This window comes from Pseudophryne corroboree, chromosome 9, assembly GCF_028390025.1.
Source record: "Pseudophryne corroboree isolate aPseCor3 chromosome 9, aPseCor3.hap2, whole genome shotgun sequence".
In the NCBI taxonomy this organism is placed as follows: Eukaryota; Metazoa; Chordata; class Amphibia; order Anura; family Myobatrachidae; genus Pseudophryne; species Pseudophryne corroboree.
In genome coordinates, this window is record NC_086452.1 from 2301505 (window position 1) to 2327958 (window position 26454).

At 48.9% G+C, this 26454-nt stretch overlaps 1 protein-coding gene across 1 annotated transcript in view; it reads right to left on the bottom strand.

Annotated features, from left to right (window-relative positions):
• Nucleotides 1-26454, bottom strand: part of TUT4 (terminal uridylyl transferase 4) — a 424536-nt gene that overhangs the window by 158377 nt on the left and 239705 nt on the right. Inside the window, exons 15-19 of the mRNA XM_063938888.1 lie at nt 10441-10527; nt 7340-7443; nt 6591-6648; nt 6392-6495; nt 6085-6174 (exon numbers count right to left, since the gene is read on the bottom strand). Coding sequence (XP_063794958.1) covers nt 6085-6174; nt 6392-6495; nt 6591-6648; nt 7340-7443; nt 10441-10527 — 443 coding nt within the window. The remainder of the gene's footprint in view (nt 1-6084; nt 6175-6391; nt 6496-6590; nt 6649-7339; nt 7444-10440; nt 10528-26454) is intronic.

The following is a 26454-nucleotide window of genomic DNA, read 5'->3' on the forward strand; positions in this document are numbered from 1 at the left end:
GCATTCTGCATGGAGAAGGAAGTGGCTGCTCTCTGCCAATAATCCCATACCCCCGGGAAATAAATAGCTGCAGGATCAGAAAACGGTGGAACAATGTGCAAATAGTCGGGACAGTGGTGGTGCAGGGGCCTCAAGAACCACAACCTCATCCATTGACTACTCCAGGACTTTCTCAAATTGATACCATCAGCCCAATAATAAGATTTTACTTACCGATAAATCTATTTCTCGTAGTCCGTAGTGGATGCTGGGGACTCCGTCAGGACCATGGGGATTAGCGGCTCCGCAGAAGACAGGGCACAAAAATAAAGCTTTAGGATCAGGTGGTGTGCACTGGCTCCTCCCCCTATGACCCTCCTCCAAGCCTCAGTTAGGATACTGTGCCCGGACGAGCGTACACAATAAGGAAGGATTTTGAATCCCGGGTAAGACTCATACCAGCCACACCAATCACACCGTACAACTTGTGATCTGAATCCAGTTAACAGTATGACAAACGTAGGAGCCTCTGAACAGACGGCTCACAACAATAACAACCCGATTTTTTTGTAACAATAACTATGTACAAGTATTGCAGACAATCCGCACTTGGGATGGGCGCCCAGCATCCACTACGGACTACGAGAAATAGATTTATCGGTAAGTAAAATCTTATTTTCTCTGACGTCCTAGTGGATGCTGGGGACTCCGTCAGGACCATGGGGATTATACCAAAGCTCCCAAACGGGCGGGAGAGTGCGGATGACTCTGCAGCACCGAATGAGAGAACTCCAGGTCCTCTTTAGCCAGGGTATCAAATTTGTAGAATTTTACAAACGTGTTCTCCCCCGACCACGTAGCTGCTCGGCAGAGTTGTAATGCCGAGACCCCTTGGGCAGCCGCCCAGGATGAGCCCACCTTCCTTGTGGAATGGGCCTTGACAGATTTAGGCTGTGGCAGGCCTGCCACAGAATGTGCAAGTTGAATTGTGCTACAAATCCAACGAGCAATCGTCTGCTTAGAAGCAGGAGCACCCAGCTTGTTGGGTGCATACAGTATAAACAGCGAGTCAGATTTTCTGACTCCAGCCGTCCTTGAAATATATATTTTCAATGCCCTGACAACGTCCAGCAACTTGGAATCCTCCAAATCGCTAGTAGCCGCAGGCACCACAATAGGCTGGTTCAGGTGAAACGCTGACACCACCTTAGGCAGAAAATGAGGACGCGTCCGCAGTTCTGCCCTGTCCGAATGGAAAATCAGATATGGGCTTTTATACGATAAAGCCGCCAATTCTGACACTCTCCTGGCTGAAGCCAGGACCAGTAGCATGGTTACTTTCCATGTAAGATATTTCAAATCCACTGATTTGAGTGGCTCAAACCAATGGGATTTGAGAAAATCCAAAACTACATTAAGGTCCCACGGTGCCACTGGGGGCACAACCGGGGGCTGTATATGTAGTACTCCTTTTACAAAAGTCTGGACTTCAGGAACTGAAGCCAATTCTTTCTGGAAGAAAATCGACAGGGCCGAAATTTGAACCTTAATGGACCCCAATTTGAGGCCCATAGACAATCCTGTTTGCAGGAAATGTAGGAATCGACCCAATTGAAATTCCTCCGTGGGGGCCTTCCTGGCCTCACACCACGCAACATATTTTCTCCAAATGCGGTGATAATGTTGTGCAGTCACCTCCTTCCTGGCTTTTACCAGTGTAGGAATGACCTCTTCCGGAATGCCTTTTTCCCTTAGAATTCGGCGTTCAACCGCCATGCCGTCAAACGCAGCCGCGGTAAGTCTTGGAATAGACACGGTCCCTGCTGAAGCAGGTCCCGTCTTAGAGGTAGAGGCCACGGATCTTCCGTGAGCATCTCCTGAAGTTCCGGGTACCAAGTTCTTCTTGGCCAATCCGGAGCCACTAGTATCGTTCTTACTCCCCTTTGCCGTATAATTCTCAATACTTTTGGTATGAGAGGCAGAGGAGGAAACACATGCACTGACTGGAACACCCACGGTGTTACCAGAGCGTCCACAGCTATTGCCTGAGGGTCTCTTGACCTGGCGCAATACCTGTCCAGTTTTTTGTTGAGGCGAGACGCCATCATGTCCACCTTTGGTTTTTCCCAACGGTTCACAATCATGTGGAAGACTTCTGGATGAAGTCCCCACTCTCCCGGGTGTAGATCGTGTCTGCTGAGGAAGTCTGCTTCCCAGTTGTCCACTCCCGGAATGAACACTGCTGACAGTGCTATCACATGATCTTCCGCCCAGCGAAGAATCCTTGCAGCTTCTGCCATTGCTCTCCTGCTTCTTGTGCCGCCCTGTCTGTTTACGTGGGCGACTGCCGTGATGTTGTCCGACTGGATCAACACCGGCTGACCCTGAAGCAGGGGTTTTGCCAGGCTTAGAGCATTGTAAATCGCTCTTAGCTCCAGTATATTTATGTGAAGAGACATCTCCAGGCTTGACCATACTCCCTGGAAGTTTCTTCCCTGTGTGACCGCTCCCCAGCCTCTCAGACTGGCATCCGTGGTCACCAGGACCCAGTCCTGTATGCCGAATCTGCGGCCCTCTAACAGATGAGCACTCTGCAACCACCACAGAAGAGACACCCTTGTCCGTGGCGATAAGGTTATCCGCTGATGCATCTGCAGATGCGATCCGGACCATTTGTCCAGCAGATCCCACTGAAAAGTTCTTGCGTGGAATCTGCCGAATGGAATCGCTTCGTAAGAAGCCACCATCTTTCCCAGGACTCTTGTGCATTGATGCACAGACACTTTCCCTGGTTTTAGGAGGTTCCTGACAAGTTCGGATAACTCCCTGGCTTTCTCCTCCGGAAGAAACACCTTTTTCTGAACCGTGTCCAGAATCATTCCCAGGAACAGCAGACGTGTCGTCGGGGTCAATTGAGATTTTGGAAAATTCAGAATCCACCCGTGCTGTTGCAGCACTACTTGGGTTAGTGCTACTACGTCCCCCAGCTGTTCTCTGGACCTTGCCCTTATCAGGAGATCATCCAAGTAAGGGATAATTAATACGCCTTTTCTTCGCAGAAGAAACATAATTTCGGCCATTACCTTGGTAAAGACCCGAGGTGCCGTGGACAATCCAAACGGCAGCGTCTGAAACTGATAATGACAGTTTTGCACCACGAACCTGAGGTACCCTTGATGTGAAGGGCAAATTGGGACATGCAGGTAAGCATCCTTGATGTCCAGGGACATCATAAAGTCCCCTTCTTCCAGATTCGCTATCACTGCTCTGAGTGATTCCATCTTGAACTTGAATTTTTGTATGTACAGGTTCAAAGATTTCAGATTTAGAATAGGTCTTACCGAGCCGTCCGGCTTCGGTACCACAAATAGTGTGGAATAATACCCCTTTCCCTGTTGTAGGAGGGGTACCTTGACTATCACCTGCTGAGAATACAGCTTGTGAATGGCTTCCAATACCGTCGCCCTGTCTGAGGGAGACGTTGGCAGAGCAGACTTTAGGAACCGGCGAGGGGGAGACTTCTCGAATTCCAACCTGTAACCCTGAGATACTATCTGCAGGATCCAGGGGTCCACCTGTGAGTGAGCCCACTGTGCGCTGAAATTCTTGAGTCGACCCCCCACCGCCCCTGAGTCCGCTTGTAAAGCCCCAACGTCATGCTGAGGGCTTTGCAGAAGCCGGGGCGGGCTTCTGCTCCTGGGAAGAAGCTGCTTGGTGCACTCTCTTACCCTTTCCTTTGCCTCGGGGCAAATATGACTGTCCTTTCGCCCGCTTGTTCCTATAGGAACGAAAGGACTGCGGCTGAAAAGACGGTGTCTTTTTCTGTTGGGAGGGGACCTGAGGTAAAAAGGTGGATTTCCCGGCTGTTGCCGTGGCCACCAAATCCGATAGACCGACCCCAAATAATTCCTCCCCCTTATACGGCAATACTTCCATATGCCGTTTGGAATCCGCATCACCTGACCATTGTCGCGTCCATAAACTTCTTCTGGCAGATATGGACATCGCACTTACTCTCGATGCCAGAGTGCAAATATCCCTCTGAGCATCTCGCATATAAAGAAAAGCATCCTTTAACTGCTCTATAGTCAATAAAATACTGTCCCTATCCAGGGTATCAATATTTTCAGTCAGGGAATCCAACCAAACCACCCCAGCACTGCACATCCATGCAGAGGCGATGGCTGGTCGCAGTATAACACCAGTATGAGTGTATATACTTTTCAGGGTAGTTTCCAGCCTCCTATCAGCTGGATCCTTGAGGGCGGCCGTATCAGGAGACGGCAACGCCACTTGTTTTGATAAGCGCGTGAGCGCCTTATCCACCCTAGGGGGTGTTTCCCAGCGCGCCCTAACCTCTGGCGGGAAAGGATATAATGCCAATAACTTCTTTGAAATTAGCAGTTTTCTATCGGGGTTAACCCACGCTTCATCACACACTTCATTCAATTCGTCTGATTCAGGAAAAACTACAGGTAGTTTTTTCAGACCCCACATAATACCCCTTTTTGTGGTACATGCAGTATCAGAGATATGCAAAGCCTCCTTCATTGCCGTGATCATATAACGTGTGGCCCTACTGGAAAATACGTTTGTTTCTTCACCGTCGACACTAGATTCGGTGTCCGTGTCTGGGTCTGTGTCGACCGACTGAGGTAAAGGGCGTTTTACAGCCCCTGACGGTGTCTGAGACGCCTGTACAGGTACTAACTGGTTTTCCGGCTGTCTCATGTCGTCAACTGATTTTTGTAATGTGCTGACATTATCACGTAATTCCATAAACAAAGCCATCCATTCCGGTGTCGACTCCCTAGGGGGTGACATCACCATTACCGGCAATTGCTCCGCCTCCACACCAACATCGTCCTCATACATGTCGACACACACGTACCGACACACAGCAGACACACAGGGAATGCTCTTATCGAAGACAGGACCCCCACTAGCCCTTTGGGGAGACAGAGGGAGAGTTTGCCAGCACACACCCAAGCGCTATAAATATATAGGAACAACCCTATAGAAGTGTTGTGTCCCTTATAGCAGCTTAATATATATATAAAAAACGCCAAAAAAGTGCCCCCCCCCTCTCTGTTTTACCCTGTTTCTGTAGTGCAGTGCAGGGGAGAGTCCTGGGAGCCTTCCTCGCAGCGGAGCTGAGCAGGAAAATGGCGCTGTGTGCTGAGGAGATAGGCCCCGCCCCCTATTTCGGCGGGCTCTTCTCCGGAGTTTGTGAGACCTGGCAGGGGTTAAATACATCCATATAGCCCCAGGGGCTATATGTGATGTATTTTTTAGCCAGAACAAGGTATTCTCAGTGCTGCCCAGGGCGCCCCTGCAGCGCCCTGCACCCTCCGTGACCGCTGGTGTGAAGTGTGTGACAACAATGGCGCACAGCTGCAGTGCTGTGCGCTACCTCATGAAGACTGAAAAGTCTTCTGCCGCCAGTTTCTGGACCTCTTCACTTTTCGGCATCTGCAAGGGGGTCGGCGGCGCGGCTCCGGGACCGGACTCCATGGCTGGGCCTGTGTTCGATCCCTCTGGAGCTAATGGTGTCCAGTAGCCTAAGAAGCCAATCCATCCTGCACGCAGGTGAGTTCACTTCTTCTCCCCTAAGTCCCTCGTTGCAGTGAGCCTGTTGCCAGCAGGACTCACTGTAAAATAAAAAACCTAAAAACTTTTTCTAAGCAGCTCTTTAGGAGAGCCACCTAGATTGCACCCTGCTCGGACGGGCACAAAAACCTAACTGAGGCTTGGAGGAGGGTCATAGGGGGAGGAGCCAGTGCACACCACCTGATCCTAAAGCTTTATTTTTGTGCCCTGTCTCCTGCGGAGCCGCTAATCCCCATGGTCCTGACGGAGTCCCCAGCATCCACTAGGACGTCAGAGAAAAGTGAGATAGTATTACGATCCCATGATACAAAAGTGACTATAGAAAGGGAAACTCCATATCACACAATGGCCCTGATCAGATTATTCCTCATTTCATAGTGCTATGCTTAGACGTGCATTCAGTGATGTCCCCAGTGCCGCACACAATTACTCAGTACACATGGGAGCTGGTCTTCAGATCACACCACACGGAACCCTATGAACACTATAGATTACCTTGGCAAAGAACTTGACTGTGTATCCCAGGTATTTGACTCTTGGGTCAATAGCCGCATATGTAGCCAGCATCCGGGTGTTGTGCTGAGCCTGGAAATTACAAACAGATACAAAGACCTGAGATGAAGGCCTCCACATATAACGTGTGTATAGGATTATTCCTGTCCTCCTGGCATTTGCTGCAGGCCCAGCCCTTGTACACCCTCAGACCCGACTTTATAAAGGGTGTCAGAGAAAAGTACTAGGTGACGCACAATCCTATACACGTCAGTATTCAGGACACAACAAGACACCTTGGGAAACTCACCAGTGTATTGTACAAACTGATGTCACCTTCTACGCCACTCTCTCGGTGCTCAAACTTCACAATCGGGACCTTGGCCGTTGTTATTGGCAAAATATTCCTTAAGCCTGGATAAAATACACAATGACATCACATAAGTAATGAAACAGGACAATGTGTGTAATAAAAAGAACTTTATATATACAAACATCAATATATTTACCTGGATGCCTCTTAAGAACCTTCGCCAAGCCTTCAATTATTTCTTTGCAATTTAGTTTCTAATGAAGAAGAAAATCATAAGATACAATAAGAAGTTATTATGTTTCCTCGCTGGAATATGTTATGCTGCCGGCACCTACAGACAATGTCACTGTGGTCTGAGACTTGCCTTGTGCTGTGGTGTTATAGAATATTAGTATTTTATTGAACATATCTAATAACAGCAAACACTGTGGACCTATGAGAAATGGTATAAAATGGCTTTTAATCCCCAACACTGAGAAGAGCGTATCCAGTCACCCCTATTGCGGCAGAATGAATACAAATTCTTATGTGTTAAATATAAGACAAATGTAATACCGGGTGAGAGCGAGAGCTACCTACACCAAAGAGAAGAGATATTCTCCAACTACAAAGACACGGAGCCATTATTACAGGGCGGGGATGATGGGGGAACACTTGGACAGAAGGTCGATATATACTGTAAATCACAATATTTCTTTTATTCAGTAATCATACATAAAAATTCTAAACATCACACCAATAAAAATATTTATAGTAAGATATAGAGATATATATATATATATATATATATGTATACACACACACCACACACACACAGTAACTGCTGTACATGAGACGTCTTTACACAAACAGAAGAAAGCATATATCACGTAATATAATTCCATACAATGCTCTGGGAAACCAACTACTTATAAGAATCCAAGTTGATCACAAAGGATCACTTACCTCCGCATTCTCGTGGCCTTCCAAGGTCATACAGATGTCAAGGTCACTGTCACGAAAACCAAAACCATTCTTGGACGAGCCAAATAAGCACAGTCTAGCTTTACCTAATTGGAAAGTCCAATTGACAAGTTACCTTAATAGTAATTACTATGGTTGTTTCATAAAGACACAAAAATAAACTTTTCTTTAAAGATATTTAATGCAAAAAACTAACAAAATACAAATATGTTTGATAATAAAGTGAGGTATAAAACAATGAAAAGAATTGATATTTTACAGTAAATGAGTTGTCCTCTATACAGCACGCACGGGGGAATCCTTCTGACTTATTCTTCTTTCAGTGAACTCTGCACAATGACAACACTTACAGAAACTGCGTCGTACTCCAATGGAAAAACTGACCCAGAGCCTAATTCAAGGCTGACTGCAAAACAACATTTTCCTTTTACTGGACAAAACCATGCTGCACTGCAGGGGGGGCAGATGTAACATGTGCAGAGAGACCTGGGTAACACCATGCTGCACTGCAGGAGGGTCAGATGTAACATGTGCAGAGAGACCTGGGTAACACCATGCTGCACTGTAGGGGGGTCAGATGTAACATGTGCAGAGAGACCTGGGTAACACCATGCTGCACTGCAGGAGGGTCAGATGTAACATGTGCAGAGACCTGGGTAACACCATGCTGCACTGCAGGGGGGCAGATGTAACATGTGCAGAGAGACCAGGGCAACACCGTGCTGCACTGCAGGGGGGGAGGGGGGTGTAACATGTGCAGAGAGACCTGGGTAACACCATGTTGCACTGCATGGGGGCAGATGTAACGTGCACTGCAGGGGGGGGGGGGCAGATGTAACATGTGCAGAGAGAGTTAGATTTGGGTGGGGTGTGTTAAAACTGAAATCTAAATTGCAGTGTAAAAATAAAACAGCCAGTATTTACCCTGCACAGAAACAGTATAACCCACCCAAATCTAACTCTCTCTGCATATGTTACATCTGCCCCACCTGCAGTGCAGCATGGTGTTACCAGGTCTCTCTGCACATGTTACATCTGCCCCACCTGAACTGCAGATGGTTTTGCCCATTAGCGGAATTCTTATTTTGAAATCAACCTTGAATTAGACCCTTACACATCACCTCTTAGGTTTAGCTCTGTCTTGTGATAAGGTTTATATTAATCATTTCTAGTACATGGTATTTTGTGCTACACTAAGTAATGTCGTCTGTCTGCATAGCGCTGAGTGTGTGTATATACTGGAGTCATATACCAGCCCTGGTGGAGGCTCATTCAGGTGCGTCTGTTCTTGCTGCTGCCGTTGCTATCTTCTTATAATTGCGATTATATATTAATATGGGCAGAAGACGCCCCCTGCTGTCACATCATTTCTATCTGACGGTGTACAACTGCTGGTACATCGGTCGCAGAGTCTGAGCGCCTCTGTAGACGCGCAGGCCGAGCTGCTCTCCCGGGATACTGAGGGATCCTCGGAGCGACCACAATACACCTGCTTCACGAGAACACTGCGGCTCAGACGCATGCGCAGAAAGAAAACATAGACCGATACGCGGACAACAGTCACTCTGACACTGCACCTGAATAAGCCTCCTTATGTACCGAGACCTGGATGCAGCCAATCAAGGAAGAGAAATAAAAGAAATTACATGAAAATAATAATCACTAGGCACGTATGCTGGTCACACTATCAGATGACAGAATCCATCATGATCAGGTCATATAAGAGCCTTTCCTCCTGAATCTGGACGGTCCTCCTTACAGGAATGTAGAAACAATCCTTCCCAATCTGTTCCTTCTTACATCACTTGTTACTTCATTCTGCTATTTTATAAACGCTCCTTTCCGGACGGGCAGGAATCTCATATGAAAGCACAAAGCGCCAATATGGTGCATAACTATATTACAGATAAAACACATCCAGAATAAAAAGTAATGGTACAGTGTGTGAATGCCCCCATAGGTGGGTACCAGTCTCTCTGGCAGCGCAGGGTTCCCAGGGCCACCCACAGGCAGCACCGCTGTGATATCATTGGTTCTGTCATGTGACGGTTGTCATTTTCATGTCATTTATAAGTTACGGCAGTGGGGTCAGTAGGGGCCACACCAGGAATTACGGCTGCTGGGTTATTTTTGAAGCACTTGAGGTCAGTACTAATTATCTGGGCTGTAGATACAATGCCGCTGGACGGGATCCCCGGCGGGCGAAATACAGATGCCACAATCATGACTACTGGCATAATGCAGGCATCAAAATCCCAACGGAGAATGGGATCCTGACATCAATATACCAACGCCAGGAATCCATACGCTCTTTCAGCAGAATGCACTCGCATCCTGGCGCCGGGGGTGGGAGGTTAGGTTTAGGTTTTAGAAGGGGGTTTAGGGTTAGGGTGCAGGATGGGAAGGGGTTTAGGTACCGGGGGGAAGGGGGGGGGGGGGGGTTAGGGTTAGGCACCACCGGGGAGGGTTAGTGTAAGGGCAGGGGAGGGTAAGTGTACTTTTTGGGGGGCTGGCGGTATTCTGACTACCGGCAACCAGTCCGTATCATACTGAATCCAGTTATCTGTACATAAGGAAGACACGTGGGGGGGGGTATTTGATTAGTTCCAGTATTCTTTGGAGCCATTGAATTGCCCCCTGCCTATTCAATTGCGAACCATTGTCGACCGTTTCGCCAATGCCTTATCACCTTTCTTTTGTGAAAAGGAGAGAGACTGGTGTTGCAGCACATATAGATTAGAAATAAAGAATTTATTAAAACACATAAAAATATATACTTTAGTAATTCATAACCACCGGCCGGTTAGTTTTAATTAATCAATCGTAAATTCATAAAAAGATATATAATACACAATGTAACGTAATCTCTCTGTAGCCACATGTATCTATACTCCGTTCATTGTATCCCTTATAAGGCTGTTGAAGGAAGATCGCACACCGAGGTCTTCTCTGCGTAGCTACAAGCAGTCACTTCTACAATGCGCATTTTATGCAGGCACAGATCACATGACAGTCCCATTTAGCAGACCGAATCCATTTTCAGGGAATAGATATTCCTTTATAAGGTCTGGTATTATACTCACCATTGAACTCTTTCCGGATAAATCTCTCCAGGTATATAAGGATCTGCTCCCGATTGTGCTGCTCAGAAGCATTAGGAGAAAACTCCTCTGGGAAGAAGAAACACACACGGATAAAAAACATTTCCCCGGATGCATTATTACATTAATTCACCTGAAAAACAATATTTAATGACAACATTTATTACACTGACACCTGTAACACAAACTAATTAGACTGAAAATAATCTTAATGGAGAAATGTCTGGTGTCTTGTTTTGTTACTGCGCCGCGGACCTGTATCACATAGGAGGATGCGGCGTATAACTGTATGGGGAACCAAGAGAATACAACCGGAAACCCGGGGGGGGGGGGGGGGGGGGGGGGGGTACAGGTACAGCCAGGGAGCCCAGACATGACAGAATTTATCGTCTTCATCATGCAGGTGACAGATCTTAAACACACAACAAACTAAATGTAGGATGGAACGTGAGCGGACTCGCATTGAGGGGCAGAGACAGGACCTTGTGGACACAGTACTGAGGGATCGAGGGGCAGAGACAGGCCCTTGTGGACACGGTACTGAGGGATCGAGGGGCAGAGACAGGCCCTTGTGGACACGGTACTGAGGGATCGAGGGGCAGAGACAGGCCCTTGTGGACACGGTACTGAGGGATCGAGGGGCAGAGACAGGACCTTGTGGACACGGTACTGAGGGATCGAGGGGCAGAGACAGGACATTGTGGACACGGTACTGAGGGATCGAGGGGCTGAGACAGGACCTTGTGGACACGGTACTGAGGGATCGAGGGGCTGAGACAGGACCTTGTGGACACGGTACTGAGGGATCGAGGGGCTGAGACAGGACCTTGTGGACACGGTACTGAGGGATCGAGGGGCTGAGACAGGACCTTGTGGACACGGTACTGAGGGATCGAGGGGCAGAGACAGGACCTTGTGGACACGGTACTGAGGGATCGAGGGGCAGAGACAGGACCTTGTGGACACGGTACTGAGGGATCGAGGGGCAGAGACAGGACCTTGTGGACACGGTACTGAGGGATCGAGGGGCAGAGACAGGACCTTGTGGACACGGTACTGAGGGATCGAGGGGCAGAGACAGGACCTTGTGGACACGGTACTGAGGGATCGAGGGGCAGAGACAGGACCTTGTGGACACGGTACTGAGGGATCGAGGGGCAGAGACAGGACCTTGTGGACACGGTACTGAGGGATCGAGGGGCTGAGACAGGACCTTGTGGACACGGTACTGAGGGATCGAGGGGCAGAGACAGACCCTTGTGGACACGGTACTGAGGGGCAGAGACAGGACCTTGTGGACACGGTACTGAGGGATCGAGGGGCAGAGACAGGACCTTGTGGACACGGTACTGAGGGATCGAGGGGCAGAGACAGGACCTTGTGGACACGGTACTGAGGGATCGAGGGGCAGAGACAGGACCTTGTGGACACGGTACTGAGGGATCGAGGGGCAGAGACAGGACCTTGTGGACATGGTACTGAGGGATCGAGAGGCAGAGACAGGACCTTGTGGACACGGTACTGAGGGATCGAGGGGCAGAGACAGGACCTTGTGGACACGGTACTGAGGGATCGAGGGGCAGAGACAGGACCTTGTGGACACGGTACTGAGGGATCGAGGGGCAGAGACAGGACCTTGTGGACACGGTACTGAGGGATCGAGGGGCAGAGACAAAACTTCATTCCAATCAGAGGAGATAGTGGGGTAAGACGGGTGGCGGCAGATGTGCATGATCGCTCCCATTAATCCACCAGCGCAGGTAGCGGCGGATCACATGGCAGATTTATATGCTCTCTCATCAATGTAACATTGAGTTGGTGGAATAACTGCTCAATAGTCCTATGGACGTTCGTTAGGCAGTTCCCCCTACCAACTACCTCTGGGAGGCAATGTAGCGGAAAGGACAATGTTACAGGGTTTCATTGTTACAGCTATAACTGAGCTATGATTCCTATAGTACAGTAGTTACACTTGGGCAGATGTATTAAGACTGGAGAAGTGATAAAGAAGTGATAAGCGCAAGTTGATAACACACCAGCCAATCATTACGGATTTGAAAAATGACAGGAGCTGATTGGCTGGTGCGTTATTACCTTCCACTTATCACTGCTTAATACATCTGCCCCATTGTGCACATAATCAGTCCAGCTCTTTTAAACAAAGAATTGAATGGTCTTTCATACAACAAATCCTGAAAATAGCTCATGTTCATTTTCAGTAAAAGATATTTAAAATAAGAATTTACTCACCGGTAATTCTATTTCTCGTAGTCCGTAGTGGATGCTGGGAACTCCGTAAGGACCATGGGGAATAGCGGGCTCCGAAGGAGGCTGGGCACTCTAGAAATATCTTAGACTACCTGGTGTGCACTGGCTCCTCCCACTATGACCCTCCTCCAAGCCTCAGTTAGGTACTGTGCCCGGACGAGCGTACACAATAAGGAAGGATTTTGAATCCCGGGTAAGACTCATACCAGCCACACCAATCACACCGTACAACTCGTGATATGAAACACAGTTAACAGTATGAAACAATAGAGCCTCTCAACAGATGGCTCAACAATAACCCGATTTAGTTAACAATAACTATGTACAAGTATTGCAGATAAACCGCACTTGGGATGGGCGCCCAGCATCCACTACGGACTACGAGAAATAGAATTACCGGTGAGTAAATTCTTATTTTCTCTAACGTCCTAGTGGATGCTGGGAACTCCGTAAGGACCATGGGGATTATACCAAAGCTCCCAAACGGGCGGGAGAGTGCGGATGACTCTGCAGCACTGAATGAGAGAACTCCAGGTCCTCCTCAGCCAGGGTATCAAATTTGTAGAATTTTGCAAACGTGTTTGCCCCTGACCAAGTAGCTGCTCGGCAAAGTTGTAAAGCCGAGACCTCTCGGGCAGCCGCCCAAGATGAGCCCACCTTCCTTGTGGAATGGGCATTGACAGATTTTGGCTGTGGCAGGCCTGCCACAGTATGTGCAAGCTGAATTGTACTACAAATCCAACGAGCAATAGTCTGCTTAGAAGCAGGAGCACCCAGCTTGTTAGGTGCATATAGGATAAACAGCGAGTCAGATTTTCTGACTCTAGCCGTTCTGGAAACATATATTTTCAGTGCCCTGACAACGTCTAGCAACTTGGAGTCCTCCAAGTCCCTAGTAGCCTAGGCACCACAATAGGCTGGTTCAGGTGAAACGCTGACACCACCTTTGGGAGAAACTGGGGACGAGTCCTCAATTCTGCCCTATCCATATGGAAAATCAAATAAGGGCTTTTACAAGACAAAGCCGCCAACTTTGATACTCGCCTGGCAGAAGCCAAGGCCAATAACATAACCACCTTCCACGTGAGATATTTCAGATCCACGGTTTTTAGTGGTTCAAACCAATGTGATTTTAAGAAACTCAACACCACGTTGAGATCCCAAGGTGCCACAGGAGGCACAAACGGGGGCTGACTCTGCAGCACTCCTTTTATAAATGTCTGAACTTCAGGTACTGAAGCTAGTTCTTTTTGAAAGAAAATCGACAGAGCCGAGATCTGTACCTTAATGGAACCCAATTTAAGGCCCATAGTCACTCCTGCTTGCAGGAAATGCAGAAATCGACCTAGTTGAAATTCCTCTGTTGGGGCCCTTTCGGCCTCACACCATGCAACATATTTTCGCCATATGCGGTGATAATGAGTTGCTGTAACCTCTTTCCTGGCTTTAGTAAGCGTAGGAATGACTTCCTCCGGAATGCCCTTTTCCTTCAGGATCCGGCGTTCAACCGCCATGCCGACAAACGCAGCCGCGGTAAGTCTTGGAACAGACAGGGCCCCTGCTGCCGCAGGTCCTGTCTGAGTGGCAGAGGCCATGGGTCCTCTGATATAAATTCTTGAAGTTCTGGGTACCAAGCTCTTCTTGGCCATCCACGAGTATCGTTCTTACTCCTCGCCTTCTTATTATTCTCAGTACCTTTGGTATGAGAGGCAGAGGGGAGAACACATAAACCGACTGGTACACCCACGGTGTTACCAGAGCGTCCATAGCTATCGCCTGAGGGTCCCTTGACCCGGTGCAATATCTTTTATAGCTTTTTGTTGAGGCGGGACGCCATCATGTCCACCTGTGGCCTTTCCCAATGGTGTACAATCCTATTGGAAGACTTCTGGAGGAAGTCCCCATTCTCCCGGGTGGAGGTCGTGTCTGTTGAGAAGATCTGCTTCCCAGTTGTCCACTCCGGGAATGAACACTGCTGACAGTGCTAACACATGATTTTCCGCCTATCGGAGAATCCTTGTGGCTTCTGCCATCGCCATCCTGCTTCTTGTGCCGCCCTGTTGGTTTACATGGGCGACTGCCGTGATGTTGTCTGATTGGATCAGTACCGGCTGGTTTTGAAGCAGAGGCCTTGCCGGCCTCAGGGCATTGTAAATGGCCCTCAGGTCCAGAATATTTATGTGTAGGGAAATAACCTGACTTGACCAAAGTCCCTGGAAATTTCTTCCCTGTGTGACTGCCTCCCAGCCTCAAAGGCTGGAATCCATGGTCACTAGGACCTAGTCCTGTATGCCGAACCTGCGGCCCTCTTGAAGATGGGCACTCTGCAGCCACCACAGTAGAGATACCCTGGTCCTTGGAGACAGGGTTATCAGCCTATGCATCGGAAGATGCGATCCGGACCACTTGTCCAACAGGTCCCTCTGAAAAGTTCTTGTATGGAACCTGCCTAATGGGATTGCTTCGTAGGAAACTACCATTTTTCCCAGGACTCGCGTGCAATGATGCACCGCTACCTATTTTGGCTTCAGGAGGTCTCTGACTAGAGATGACAACTCCTTGGCTTTCTCCTCCGGGAGAAACACTATTTCTGGTTTATGTCCAGAACCATCCCCAGGAACAGTAGACGTGTCATAGGAACCAGCTGTGACTTTGGACTGTTTAGAATCCAACCATGCTGTTGTAGCACTTTCCAAAATAGTGCTACCCCGACTACCAACTGCTCCTTGGACCTCGCCCTTATAACGAGATTGTCCAAGTACGGGATAATTACAACTCCCTTTTTTTTTGAAGGAGTATCAACATTTTGGCCATTACCTTGATAAAACACCCTCGGTGCCATGTACAGTCCAAACGGCAGTGTCTGGACTTGGTAATGGTAATCCTGTACCACAAATCTGAGGTACTCCTGGCGAGGATGGTAAATGGGGACATGCAGGTAAGCATCCTTGATGTCCCAGGATACCATGTAATCCCCCTCGTCCAGGCTTGGAATAACCGCCCTGAGCGATTCCATCTTGAACTTGAATTTTTGTGTTCAAGGATTTTAAATATAAAATGGGTCACACCGAACCATGCGGTTTCGGTGACCCAACCCGTGTGGAATAGTAACCCCGTCCTTGTTGAAGTAGGGGCACCTTGAGTATTACCTGCTGGGAATACCGCTTATTAATTGCCTCTAGCACAGCCTCCCTGCCTGAGGGAGTTGTCAGCAAGGCATATTTTAGGAAACGGCTGGGGGGGAGACATCTCGAATTCCAGCTTGTACCCCTGAAATACTACTTGAAAGAAACAGGGATCCACCTGTGAGCGAGCCCACTAATTGCTGAAATTTTTGAGACGGCCCCCCACCGTACCTGGCTACACCTGTGGAGCACCCGCGTCATGGTGTGGCCTCACAGGAGGCGGGGGAAGAATCTTGATTCTGGGAACAGGCTGACTGGTGCAGCTTTTTTCCCTCTACCCTTGTCTCTGTACAGAAAGGAAGCGCCATTTGACCCGCTTGCTTTTCTGAAGCCGAAAGGACTGTACCTTTGTCTGTGAGGAAACCTGAGGTAAAATTATTTCTTCCCAGCAGTTGCTGTGGATACGAGGTCCCAGAGACCATCCCCAAATAACTCCTCACCCTTATAAGGCTCTCTATGCGCTTTTTAAGTCAGCATCACCTGTCCAGTGACAGGTCTCTAATACCCTCCTGACAGAATGGATATTACATTTATTTTGGATGCCAGCCGGCAAAATATCCCTCTGTGCATCCCCCATATATAAGACGACGTCTTTAATATGTTTTTATGTTTGCCAACTAGTATCCTTGTTTGACAGGGTCACCGACCACGCTGCAGCAGCACTATCTGCAGGTCTCAGTCTAGTACCTGAGTGTGTAAATACAGACTTCAGGATAGCCTCCTGTTTTTTATCAACAGGTACCTATTAAAGTGGCCGTATCCTAAGACGGCAGTGCCACCTTTTTTGACAAACGTGTGAGCGCCTTATCCACCCTAGGGGATATCTCCCAGCGTAACTTATCCACCTGGCGGGAAAGGGTACGCCATCAGTAACTTTTTATAAATTACCAGTTTCTTAACGGGGGAACCCACGGTTTTCACACACTTCATTTATTCATCTGATGGGGGAACAAAACACTGCCTGTTTTTTCTCCCCAAACCTAAAACCCATTTATAGAGGTGCTTGGGTTAAAGTCAGAAATGTATAACACATTTTTTATTGCCGGGATCACGTCACGGATGTTCCTAGTGGATTGTGTATATGTCTCCACCTTGTCGACACTGGAGTCAGACTCCGTGTCGACATCTGTGTCTGCCATCTGAGAGAGCGGGCGTTTTTGAGCCCCTGATGGCATTTGAGACGCCTGGGCAGGCGCGGGCTGCGAAGCCGGCTGTCCCACAGCTGTTACGTCATCCACCCTTTTATGTAAGGAGTTGACACTGTCGGTTAATACCTTTCACCTATCCATCCACTCTGGTGTCGGCCCCACAGGGGGCGACATCACATATATCGGCCTCTGTTCTGTCACCATATAAGCCTCCTCATTCAACATGTCGACACAGCCGTACCGACACACCGCAGACACACAGGGAATGCTCTAAACGAGGACAGGACCCACAAAAGCCCTTTGGGGGGACAGAGTAAGAGTATGCCAGCACACACCAGAGCGCTATATATATACAGGGACTAACTGAGTTATGTCCCTAATAGCTTTTATATAATATACTGTATACAGTGCCAATTTTAATGCCCCCCCTCTCTTTTCCCTCTTACTGTACTGTAGAATTGCAGGGAAGAGCCAGGGAGCTTCCCTCCAGCCGAGCTGTGAGGGAAAAATGGCGCCAGTGTGCTGAGGAGATAGGCTCCGCCCCCTTTTTCGCGGCCTATTCTCCCGTTTTTTTATGGAATTCTGGCAGGGGTATTTACCTCATATATAGCCCCTGGGGCCATATATTGAGGTATTTTAGCCAGCCAAGGTGTTTTTATTGCTGCCTCAGGGCGCCCCCCCCAGCGCCCTGCACCCTCAGTGACCGGAGTGTGAAGTGTGTGAGAGGAGCAATGGCGCACAGCTGCAGTGCTGTGCGCTACCTTGGTGAAGACAGAGTCTTCATGCCGCCGATTTTCCGGACCATCTTCTTGCTTCTGGCTCTGTAAGGGGGACGGCGGTGCGGCTCCGGGACCGAACATCAAGGCTGGGCCTGCGGTCGATCCCTCTGGAGCTAATGGTGTCCAGTAGCCTAAGAAGCCCAATCCGGCTGCAAGCAGGCGAGTTCGCATCTTCTCCCCTTAGTCCCTCGCTGCAGTGAGCCTGTTGCCAGCAGGTCTCACTGAAAATAACAAATTCTAAGACTATAACTTTCTAAGAGCTCAGGAGAGCCCCTAGTGTGCATCCAACCTCGGCCGGGCACGAAATCTAACTGAGGCTTGGAGGAGGGTCATAGTGGGAGGAGCCAGTGCACACCAGGTAGTCTAAGATCTTTCTAGAGTGCCCAGCCTCCTTCGGAGCCCGCTATTCCCCATGGTCCTTACGGAGTTCCCAGCATCCACTAGGACGTTAGAGAAAAAGTGTTATCTAGTAACACACATCCTCTGTCACCAAGAGCAGTAACTCACATCCTCTGTCACCAAGAGCAGAGAGCAGTAACTCACATCCTCTGTCACCAAGAGCAGTAACTCACATCCTCTGTCACCAAGAGCAGTAACTCACATCCTCTGTCACCAAGAGCAGAGAGCAGTAACTCACATCCTCTGTCACCAAGAGCAGAGAGCAGTAACTCACATCCTCTGTCACCAAGAGCAGTAACTCACATCCTCTGTCACCAAGAGCAGAGAGCAGTAACTCACATTCTCTGTCACCAAGAGCAGAGAGCAGTAACTCACATCCTCTGTCACCAAGAGCAGTAACTCACATCCTCTGTCACCAAGAGCAGAGAGCAGTAACTCACATCCTCTGTCACCAAGAGCAGAGAGCAGTAACTCACATCCTCTGTCACCAAGAGCAGTAACTCACATCCTCTGTCACCAAGAGCAGAGAGCAGTAACTCACATCCTCTGTCACCAAGAGCAGAGAGCAGTAACTCACATCCTCTGTCACCAAGAGCAGTAACTCACATCCTCTGTCACCAAGAGCAGAGAGCAGTAACTCACATCCTCTGTCACCAAGAGCAGAGAGCAGTAACTCACATCCTCTGTCACCAAGAGCAGAGAGCAGTAACTCACATCCTCTGTCACCAAGAGCAGAGAGCAGTAACTCACATCCTCTGTCACCAAGAGCAGTAACCCACATCCTCTGTCACCAAGAGCAGTAACTCACATCCTCTGTCACCAAGAGCAGAGAGCAGTAACTCACATCCTCTGTCACCAAGAGCAGTAACTCACATCCTCTGTCACCAAGAGCAGTAACACACATCCTCTGTCACCAAGAGCAGTAACTCATATCCTCTGTCACCAAGAGCAGTAACTCCCATCCTCTGTTACCAAGAGCAGAGACCAGTAACTCACATCCTCTGTCACCAAGAGCAGAGACCAGTAACTCACATCCTCTGTCACCAAGAGCAGAGAGCAGTAACTCACATCCTCTGTCACCAAGAGCAGAGAGCAGTAACTCACATCCTCTGTCACCAAGAGCAGTAACTCACATCCTCTGTCACCAAGAGCAGAGAGCAGTAACTCACATCCTCTGTCACCAAGAGCAGAGAGCAGTAACTCACATCCTCTGTCTCCAAGAGCAGTAACTCACATCCTCTGTCACCAAGAGCAGAGAGCAGTAACTCACATCCTCTGTCACCAAGAGCAGAGAGCAGTAACTCACATCTTCTGTCACCAAGAGCAGAGAGCAGTAACTCACATCCTCTGTCACCAAGAGCAGGGAGCAGTAACTCACATCCTCTGTCACCAAGAGCAGAGAGCAGTAACTCACATCCTCTGTCACCAAGAGCAGAGAGCAGTAACTCACATCCTCTGTCACCAAGAGCAGTAACTCACATCTTCTGTCACCAAGAGCAGAGAGCAGTAACTCACATCCTCTGTCACCAAGAACAGTAACACACATCCTCTGTCACCAAGAGCAGAGAGCAGTAACTCACATCCTCTGTCACCAAGAGCAGGGAGCAGTAACTCACATCCTCTGTCACCAAGAGCAGAGAGCAGTAACTCACATCCTCTGTCACCAAGAGCAGAGAGCAGTAACTCACATCCTCTGTCACCAAGAGCAGAGAGCAGTAACTCACATCCTCTGTCACCAAGAGCAGAGAGCAGTAACTCACATCCTCTGTCACCAAGAGCAGAGAGCAGTAACTCACATCCTCTGTCACCAAGAGCAGTAACTCACATCCTCTGTCACCAAGAGCAGAGAGCAGTAACTCACATCCTCTGTCACCAAGAGCAGTAACTCACATCCTCTGTCACCAAGAGCAGAGAGCAGTAACTCACATCCTCTGTCACCAAGAGCAGGGAGCAGTAACTCACATCTTCTGTCACCAAGAGCAGAGAGCAGTAACTCACATCCTCTGTCACCAAGAGCAGTAACTCACATCCTCTGTCACCAAGAGCAGTAACACACATCCTCTGTCACCAAGAGCAGAGAGCAGTAACTCCCATCCTCTGTTACCAAGAGCAGAGACCAGTAACTCACATCCTCTGTCACCAAGAGCTGTAACTCACATCCTCTGTCACCAAGAGCAGAGAGCAGTAACTCACATCCTCTGTCACCAAGAGCAGAGAGCAGTAACTCACATCCTCTGTCACCAAGAGCAGTAACTCACATCCTCTGTCACCAAGAGCAGAGAGCAGTAACTCACATCCTCTGTCACCAAGAGCAGAGAGCAGTAACTCACATCCTCTGTCACCAAGAGCAGTAACTCACATCCTCTGTCACCAAGAGCAGAGAGCAGTAACTCACATCCTCTGTCACCAAGAGCAGAGAGCAGTAACTCACATCCTCTGTCACCAAGAGCAGAGAGCAGTAACTCACATCCTCTGTCACCAAGAGCAGGGAGCAGTAACTCACATCCTCTGTCACCAAGAGCAGAGAGCAGTAACTCACATCCTCTGTCACCAAGAGCAGAGAGCAGTAACTCACATCCTCTGTCACCAAGAGCAGTAACTCACATCTTCTGTCACCAAGAGCAGAGAGCAGTAACTCACATCCTCTGTCACCAAGAACAGTAACACACATCCTCTGTCACCAAGAGCAGGGAGCAGTAACTCACATCCTCTGTCACCAAGAGCAGAGAGCAGTAACTCACATCCTCTGTCACCAAGAGCAGAGAGCAGTAACTCACATCCTCTGTCACCAAGAGCAGGGAGCAGTAACTCACATCCTCTGTCACCAAGAGCAGGGAGCAGTAACTCACATCCTCTGTCACCAAGAGCAGAGAGCAGTAACTCACATCCTGTGTCACCAAGAGCAGAGAGCAGTAACTCACATCCTCTGTCACCAAGAGCAGAGAGCAGTAACTCACATCCTCTGTCACCAAGAGCAGTAACTCACATCTTCTGTCACCAAGAGCAGAGAGCAGTAACTCACATCCTCTGTCACCAAGAGCAGTAACTCACATCCTCTGTCACCAAGAGCAGTAACACACATCCTCTGTCACCAAGAGCAGAGAGCAGTAACTCACATCCTCTGTCACCAAGAGCAGAGAGCAGTAACTCACATCCTCTGTCACCAAGAGCAGAGAGCAGTAACTCACATCCTCTGTCACCAAGAGCAGAGAGCAGTAACTCACATCCTCTGTCACCAAGAGCAGTAACTCACATCCTCTGTCACCAAGAGCAGAGAGCAGTAACTCACATCCTCTGTCACCAAGAGCAGTAACTCACATCCTCTGTCACCAAGAGCAGTAACACACATCCTCTGTCACCAAGAGCAGAGAGCAGTAACTCACATCCTCTGTCACCAAGAGCAGAGAGCAGTAACTCACATCCTCTGTCACCAAGAGCAGAGAGCAGTAACTCACATCCTCTGTCACCAAGAGCAGTAACTCACATCCTCTGTCACCAAGAGCAGAGAGCAGTAACTCACATCCTCTGTCACCAAGAGCAGAGAGCAGTAACTCACATCCTCTGTCACCAAGAGCAGTAACTCACATCCTCTGTCACCAAGAGCAGAGAGCAGTAACTCCCATCCTCTGTTACCAAGAGCAGAGAGCAGTAACTCACATCCTCTGTCACCAAGAGCAGAGAGCAGTAACTCACATCCTCTGTCACCAAGAGCAGGGAGCAGTAACTCACATCCTCTGTCACCAAGAGCAGAGAGCAGTAACTCACATCCTCTGTCACCAAGAGCAGGGAGCAGTAACTCACATCCTCTGTCACCAAGAGCAGAGAGCAGTAACTCACATCCTCTGTCACCAAGAGCAGGGAGCAGTAACTCACATCCTCTGTCACCAAGAGCAGAGAGCAGTAACTCACATCCTCTGTCACCAAGAGCAGGGAGCAGTAACTCACATCCTCTGTCACCAAGAGCAGTAACTCACATCCTCTGTCACCAAGAGCAGAGAGCAGTAACTCACATCCTCTGTCACCAAGAGCAGAGAGCAGTAACTCACATCCTCTGTCACCAAGAGCAGTAACTCACATCTTCTGTCACCAAGAGCAGAGAGCAGTAACTCACATCCTCTGTCACCAAGAGCAGTAACTCACATCCTCTGTCACCAAGAGCAGTAACACACATCCTCTGTCACCAAGAGCAGTAACTCACATCTTCTGTCACCAAGAGCAGAGAGCAGTAACTCACATCCTCTGTCACCAAGAGCAGAGAGCAGTAACTCACATCCTCTATCACCAAGAGCAGAGAGCAGTAACTTACATCCTCTGTCACCAAGAGAAGTAACTCACATCCTCTGTCACCAAGAGCAGTAACTCACATCCTCTGTCACCAAGAGCAGAGAGCAGTAACTCACATCCTCTGTCACCAAGAGCAGAGAGCAGTAACTCACATCCTCTGTCACCAAGAGCTGTAACTCACATCCTCTGTCACCAAGAGCAGAGAGCAGTAACTCACATCCTCTGTCACCAAGAGCAGAGAGCAGTAACTCACATCCTCTGTCACCAAGAGCAGTAACTCACATCCTCTGTCACCAAGAGCAGAGAGCAGTAACTCACATCCTCTGTCACCAAGAGCAGAGAGCAGTAACTCACATCCTCTGTCACCAAGAGCAGAGAGCAGTAACTCACATCTTCTGTCACCAAGAGCAGAGAGCAGTAACTCACATCCTCTGTCACCAAGAGCAGAGAGCAGTAACTCACATCCTCTATCACCAAGAGCAGAGAGCAGTAACTTACATCCTCTGTCACCAAGAGAAGTAACTCACATCCTCTGTCACCAAGAGCAGTAACTCACATCCTCTGTCACCAAGAGCAGAGAGCAGTAACTCACATCCTCTGTCACCAAGAGCAGAGAGCAGTAACTCACATCCTCTGTCACCAAGAGCTGTAACTCACATCCTCTGTCACCAAGAGCAGAGAGCAGGCTATGTGGTCCATGTCCTCTCAGGCATATATTAAGGGTGTGGCATATCTGACCAGCGCTCAGGATGCCGGCACCCCTATAGTTATACACATCCGGCCCTCTGCGCCCTCACTAGTAACCCCCAGCCCCTCGCTGTGCTTGTTATAGCATGTAACACTCGCCATATTAATATATTCTTACAGACAGGGTGTCACTTTTCGTTTAGTAAATAATAAGAATTTACTCACCGGTAATTCTATTTCTCGTAGTCCGTAGTGGATGCTGGGAACTCCGTAAGGACCATGGGGAATAGCGGGCTCCGAAGGAGGCTGGGCACTCTAGAAAGATCTTAGACTACCTGGTGTGCACTGGCTCCTCCCACTATGACCCTCCTCCAAGCCTCAGTTAGGTACTGTGCCCGGACGAGCGTACACAATAAGGAAGGATTTTGAATCCCGGGTAAGACTCATACCAGCCACACCAATCACACCGTACAACTCGTGATATGAAACACAGTTAACAGTATGAAACAATAGAGCCTCTCAACAGATGGCTCAACAGTAACCCGATTTAGTTAACAACAACTATGTACAAGTAATGCAGATAAACCGCACTTGGGATGGGCGCCCAGCATCCACTACGGACTACGAGAAATAGAATTACCGGTGAGTAAATTCTTATTTTCTCTAACGTCCTAGTGGATGCTGGGAACTCCGTAAGGACCATGGGGATTATACCAAAGCTCCCAAACGGGCGGGAGAGTGCGGATGACTCTGCAGCACCGAATGAGAGAACTCCAGGTCCTCCTCAGCCAGGGTATCCAATTTGTAGAATTTTGCAAACGTGTTTGCCCCTGACCAAGTAGCTGCTCGGCAAAGTTGTAAAGCCGAGACCCCTCGGGCAGCCGCCCAAGATGAGCCCACCTTCCTTGTGGAATGGGCATTGACAGATTTTGGCTGTGGCAGGCCTGCCACAGTATGTGCAAGCTGAATTGTACTACAAATCCAACGAGCAATAGTCTGCTTAGGAGCAGGAGCACCCAGCTTGTTGGGTGCATATAGGATAAACAGCGAGTCAGATTTTCTGACTCCAGCCGTCCTGGAAACATATATTTTCAGGGCCCTGACAACGTCTAGCAACTTGGAGTCCTCCAAATCCTTAGTAGCCGCAGGCACCAAATAGGCTGGTTCAGGTGAAACGCTGACACCACCTTAGGGAGAAACTGGGGACGAGTCCTCAATTCTGCCCTATCCATATGGAAAATCAAATAAGGGCTTTTACAAGACAAAGCCGCCAATTCTGATACTCGCCTGGCAGAAGCCAAGGCCAATAACATAACCACCTTCCATGTGAGATATTTCAGATCCACGGTTTTTAGTGGTTCAAACCAATGTGATTTTAAGAAAACTCAACACCACGTTGAGATCCCAAGGTGCCACAGGAGGCACAAACGGGGGCTGACTATGCAGCACTCCTTTTATAAATGTCTGAACTTCAGGTACTGAAGCGAGTTCTTTTTTGAAAGAAAATCGACAGAGCCGAGATCTGTACCTTAATGGAACCCAATTTAAGGCCCATAGTCACTCCTGCTTGCAGGAAATGCAGAAATCGACCTAGTTGAAATTCCTCTGTTGGGGCCCTTTCGGCCTCATACCATGCAACATATTTTCGCCATATGCGGTGATAATGAGTTGCTGTAACCTCTTTCCTGGCTTTAGTAAGCGTAGGAATTACTTCCTCCGGAATGCCCTTTTCCTTCAGGATCCGGCGTTCAACCGCCATGCCGTCAAACGCAGCCGCGGTAAGTCTTGGAACAGACAGGGCCCCTGCTGCCGCAGGTCCTGACTGAGTGGCAGAGGCCATGGGTCCTCTGATATAAATTCTTGAAGTTCTGGGTACCAAGCTCTTCTTGGCCATCCACGAGTATCGTTCTTACTCCTCGCCTTCTTATTATTCTCAGTACCTTTGGTATGAGAGGCAGAGGGGAGAACACCTAAACCGACTGGTACACCCACGGTGTTACCAGAGCGTCCATAGCTATCGCCTGAGGGTCCCTTGACCTGGAGCAATATCTTTTATAGCTTTTTGTTAAGGCGGACGCCATCATGTCCACCTGTGGCCTTTCCCAATGGTGTACAATCCTATTGGAAGACTTCTGGAGGAAGTCCCCATTCTCCCGGGTGGAGGTCGTGTCTGTTGAGAAGATCTGCTTCCCAGTTGTCCACTCCGGGAATGAACACTGCTGACAGTGCTAACACATGATTTTCCGCCTATCGGAGAATCCTTGTGGCTTCTGCCATCGCCATCCTGCTTTTTGTGCCGCCCTGTTGATTACATGGGCGACTGCCGTGATGTTGTCTGATTGGATCAGTACCGGCTGGTTTTGAAGCAGAGGCCTTGCTGGCCTCAGGGCATTTTAAATGGCCCTCAGATCCAGAATATTTATGTGTAGGGAAATAACCTGACTTGACCAAAGTCCCTGGAAGTTTCTTCCCTATGTGACTGCCCCCCAGCCTCAAAGGCTGGAATCCATGGTCACTAGGACCTAGTCCTGTATGCCGAACCTGCGGCCCTCTTGAAGATGGGCACTCTGCAGCCACCACAGTAGAGATACCCTGGTCCTTGAAGACAGGGTTATCAGCCTATGCATCGGAAGATGCGATCCGGACCACTTGTCCAACAGGTCCCTCTGAAAAGTTCTTGTATGGAACCTGCCTAATGGGATTGCTTCGTAAGAAGCTACCATTTTTCCCAGGACTCGCGTGCAATGATGCACCGCTACCTATTTTGGTTTCAGGAGGTCTCTGACTAGAGATGACAACTCCTTGGCTTTCTCCTCCGGGAGAAACACTATTTCTGGTTTATGTCCAGAACCATCCCCAGGAACAGTAGACGTGTCATAGGAACCAGCTGTGACTTTGGACTGTTTAGAATCCACCTATGCTGTTGTAGCACTTTCCAAAATAGTGCTACCCCGACTACCAACTGCTCCTTGGACCTCGCCCTTATAACGAGATTGTCCAAATACGGGATAATTACAACTCCCTTTTTTTTGAAGGAGTATCATCATTTCGGCCATTACCTTGATAAAACACCCTCGGTGCCATGTACAGTCCAAACGGCAGTGTCTGGACTTGGTAATGGTAATCCTGTACCACAAATCTGAGGTACTCCTGGCGAGGATGGTAAATGGGGACATGCAGGTAAGCATCCTTGATGTCCCGGGATACCATGTAATCCCCCTCGTCCAGGCTTGCAATAACCGCCCT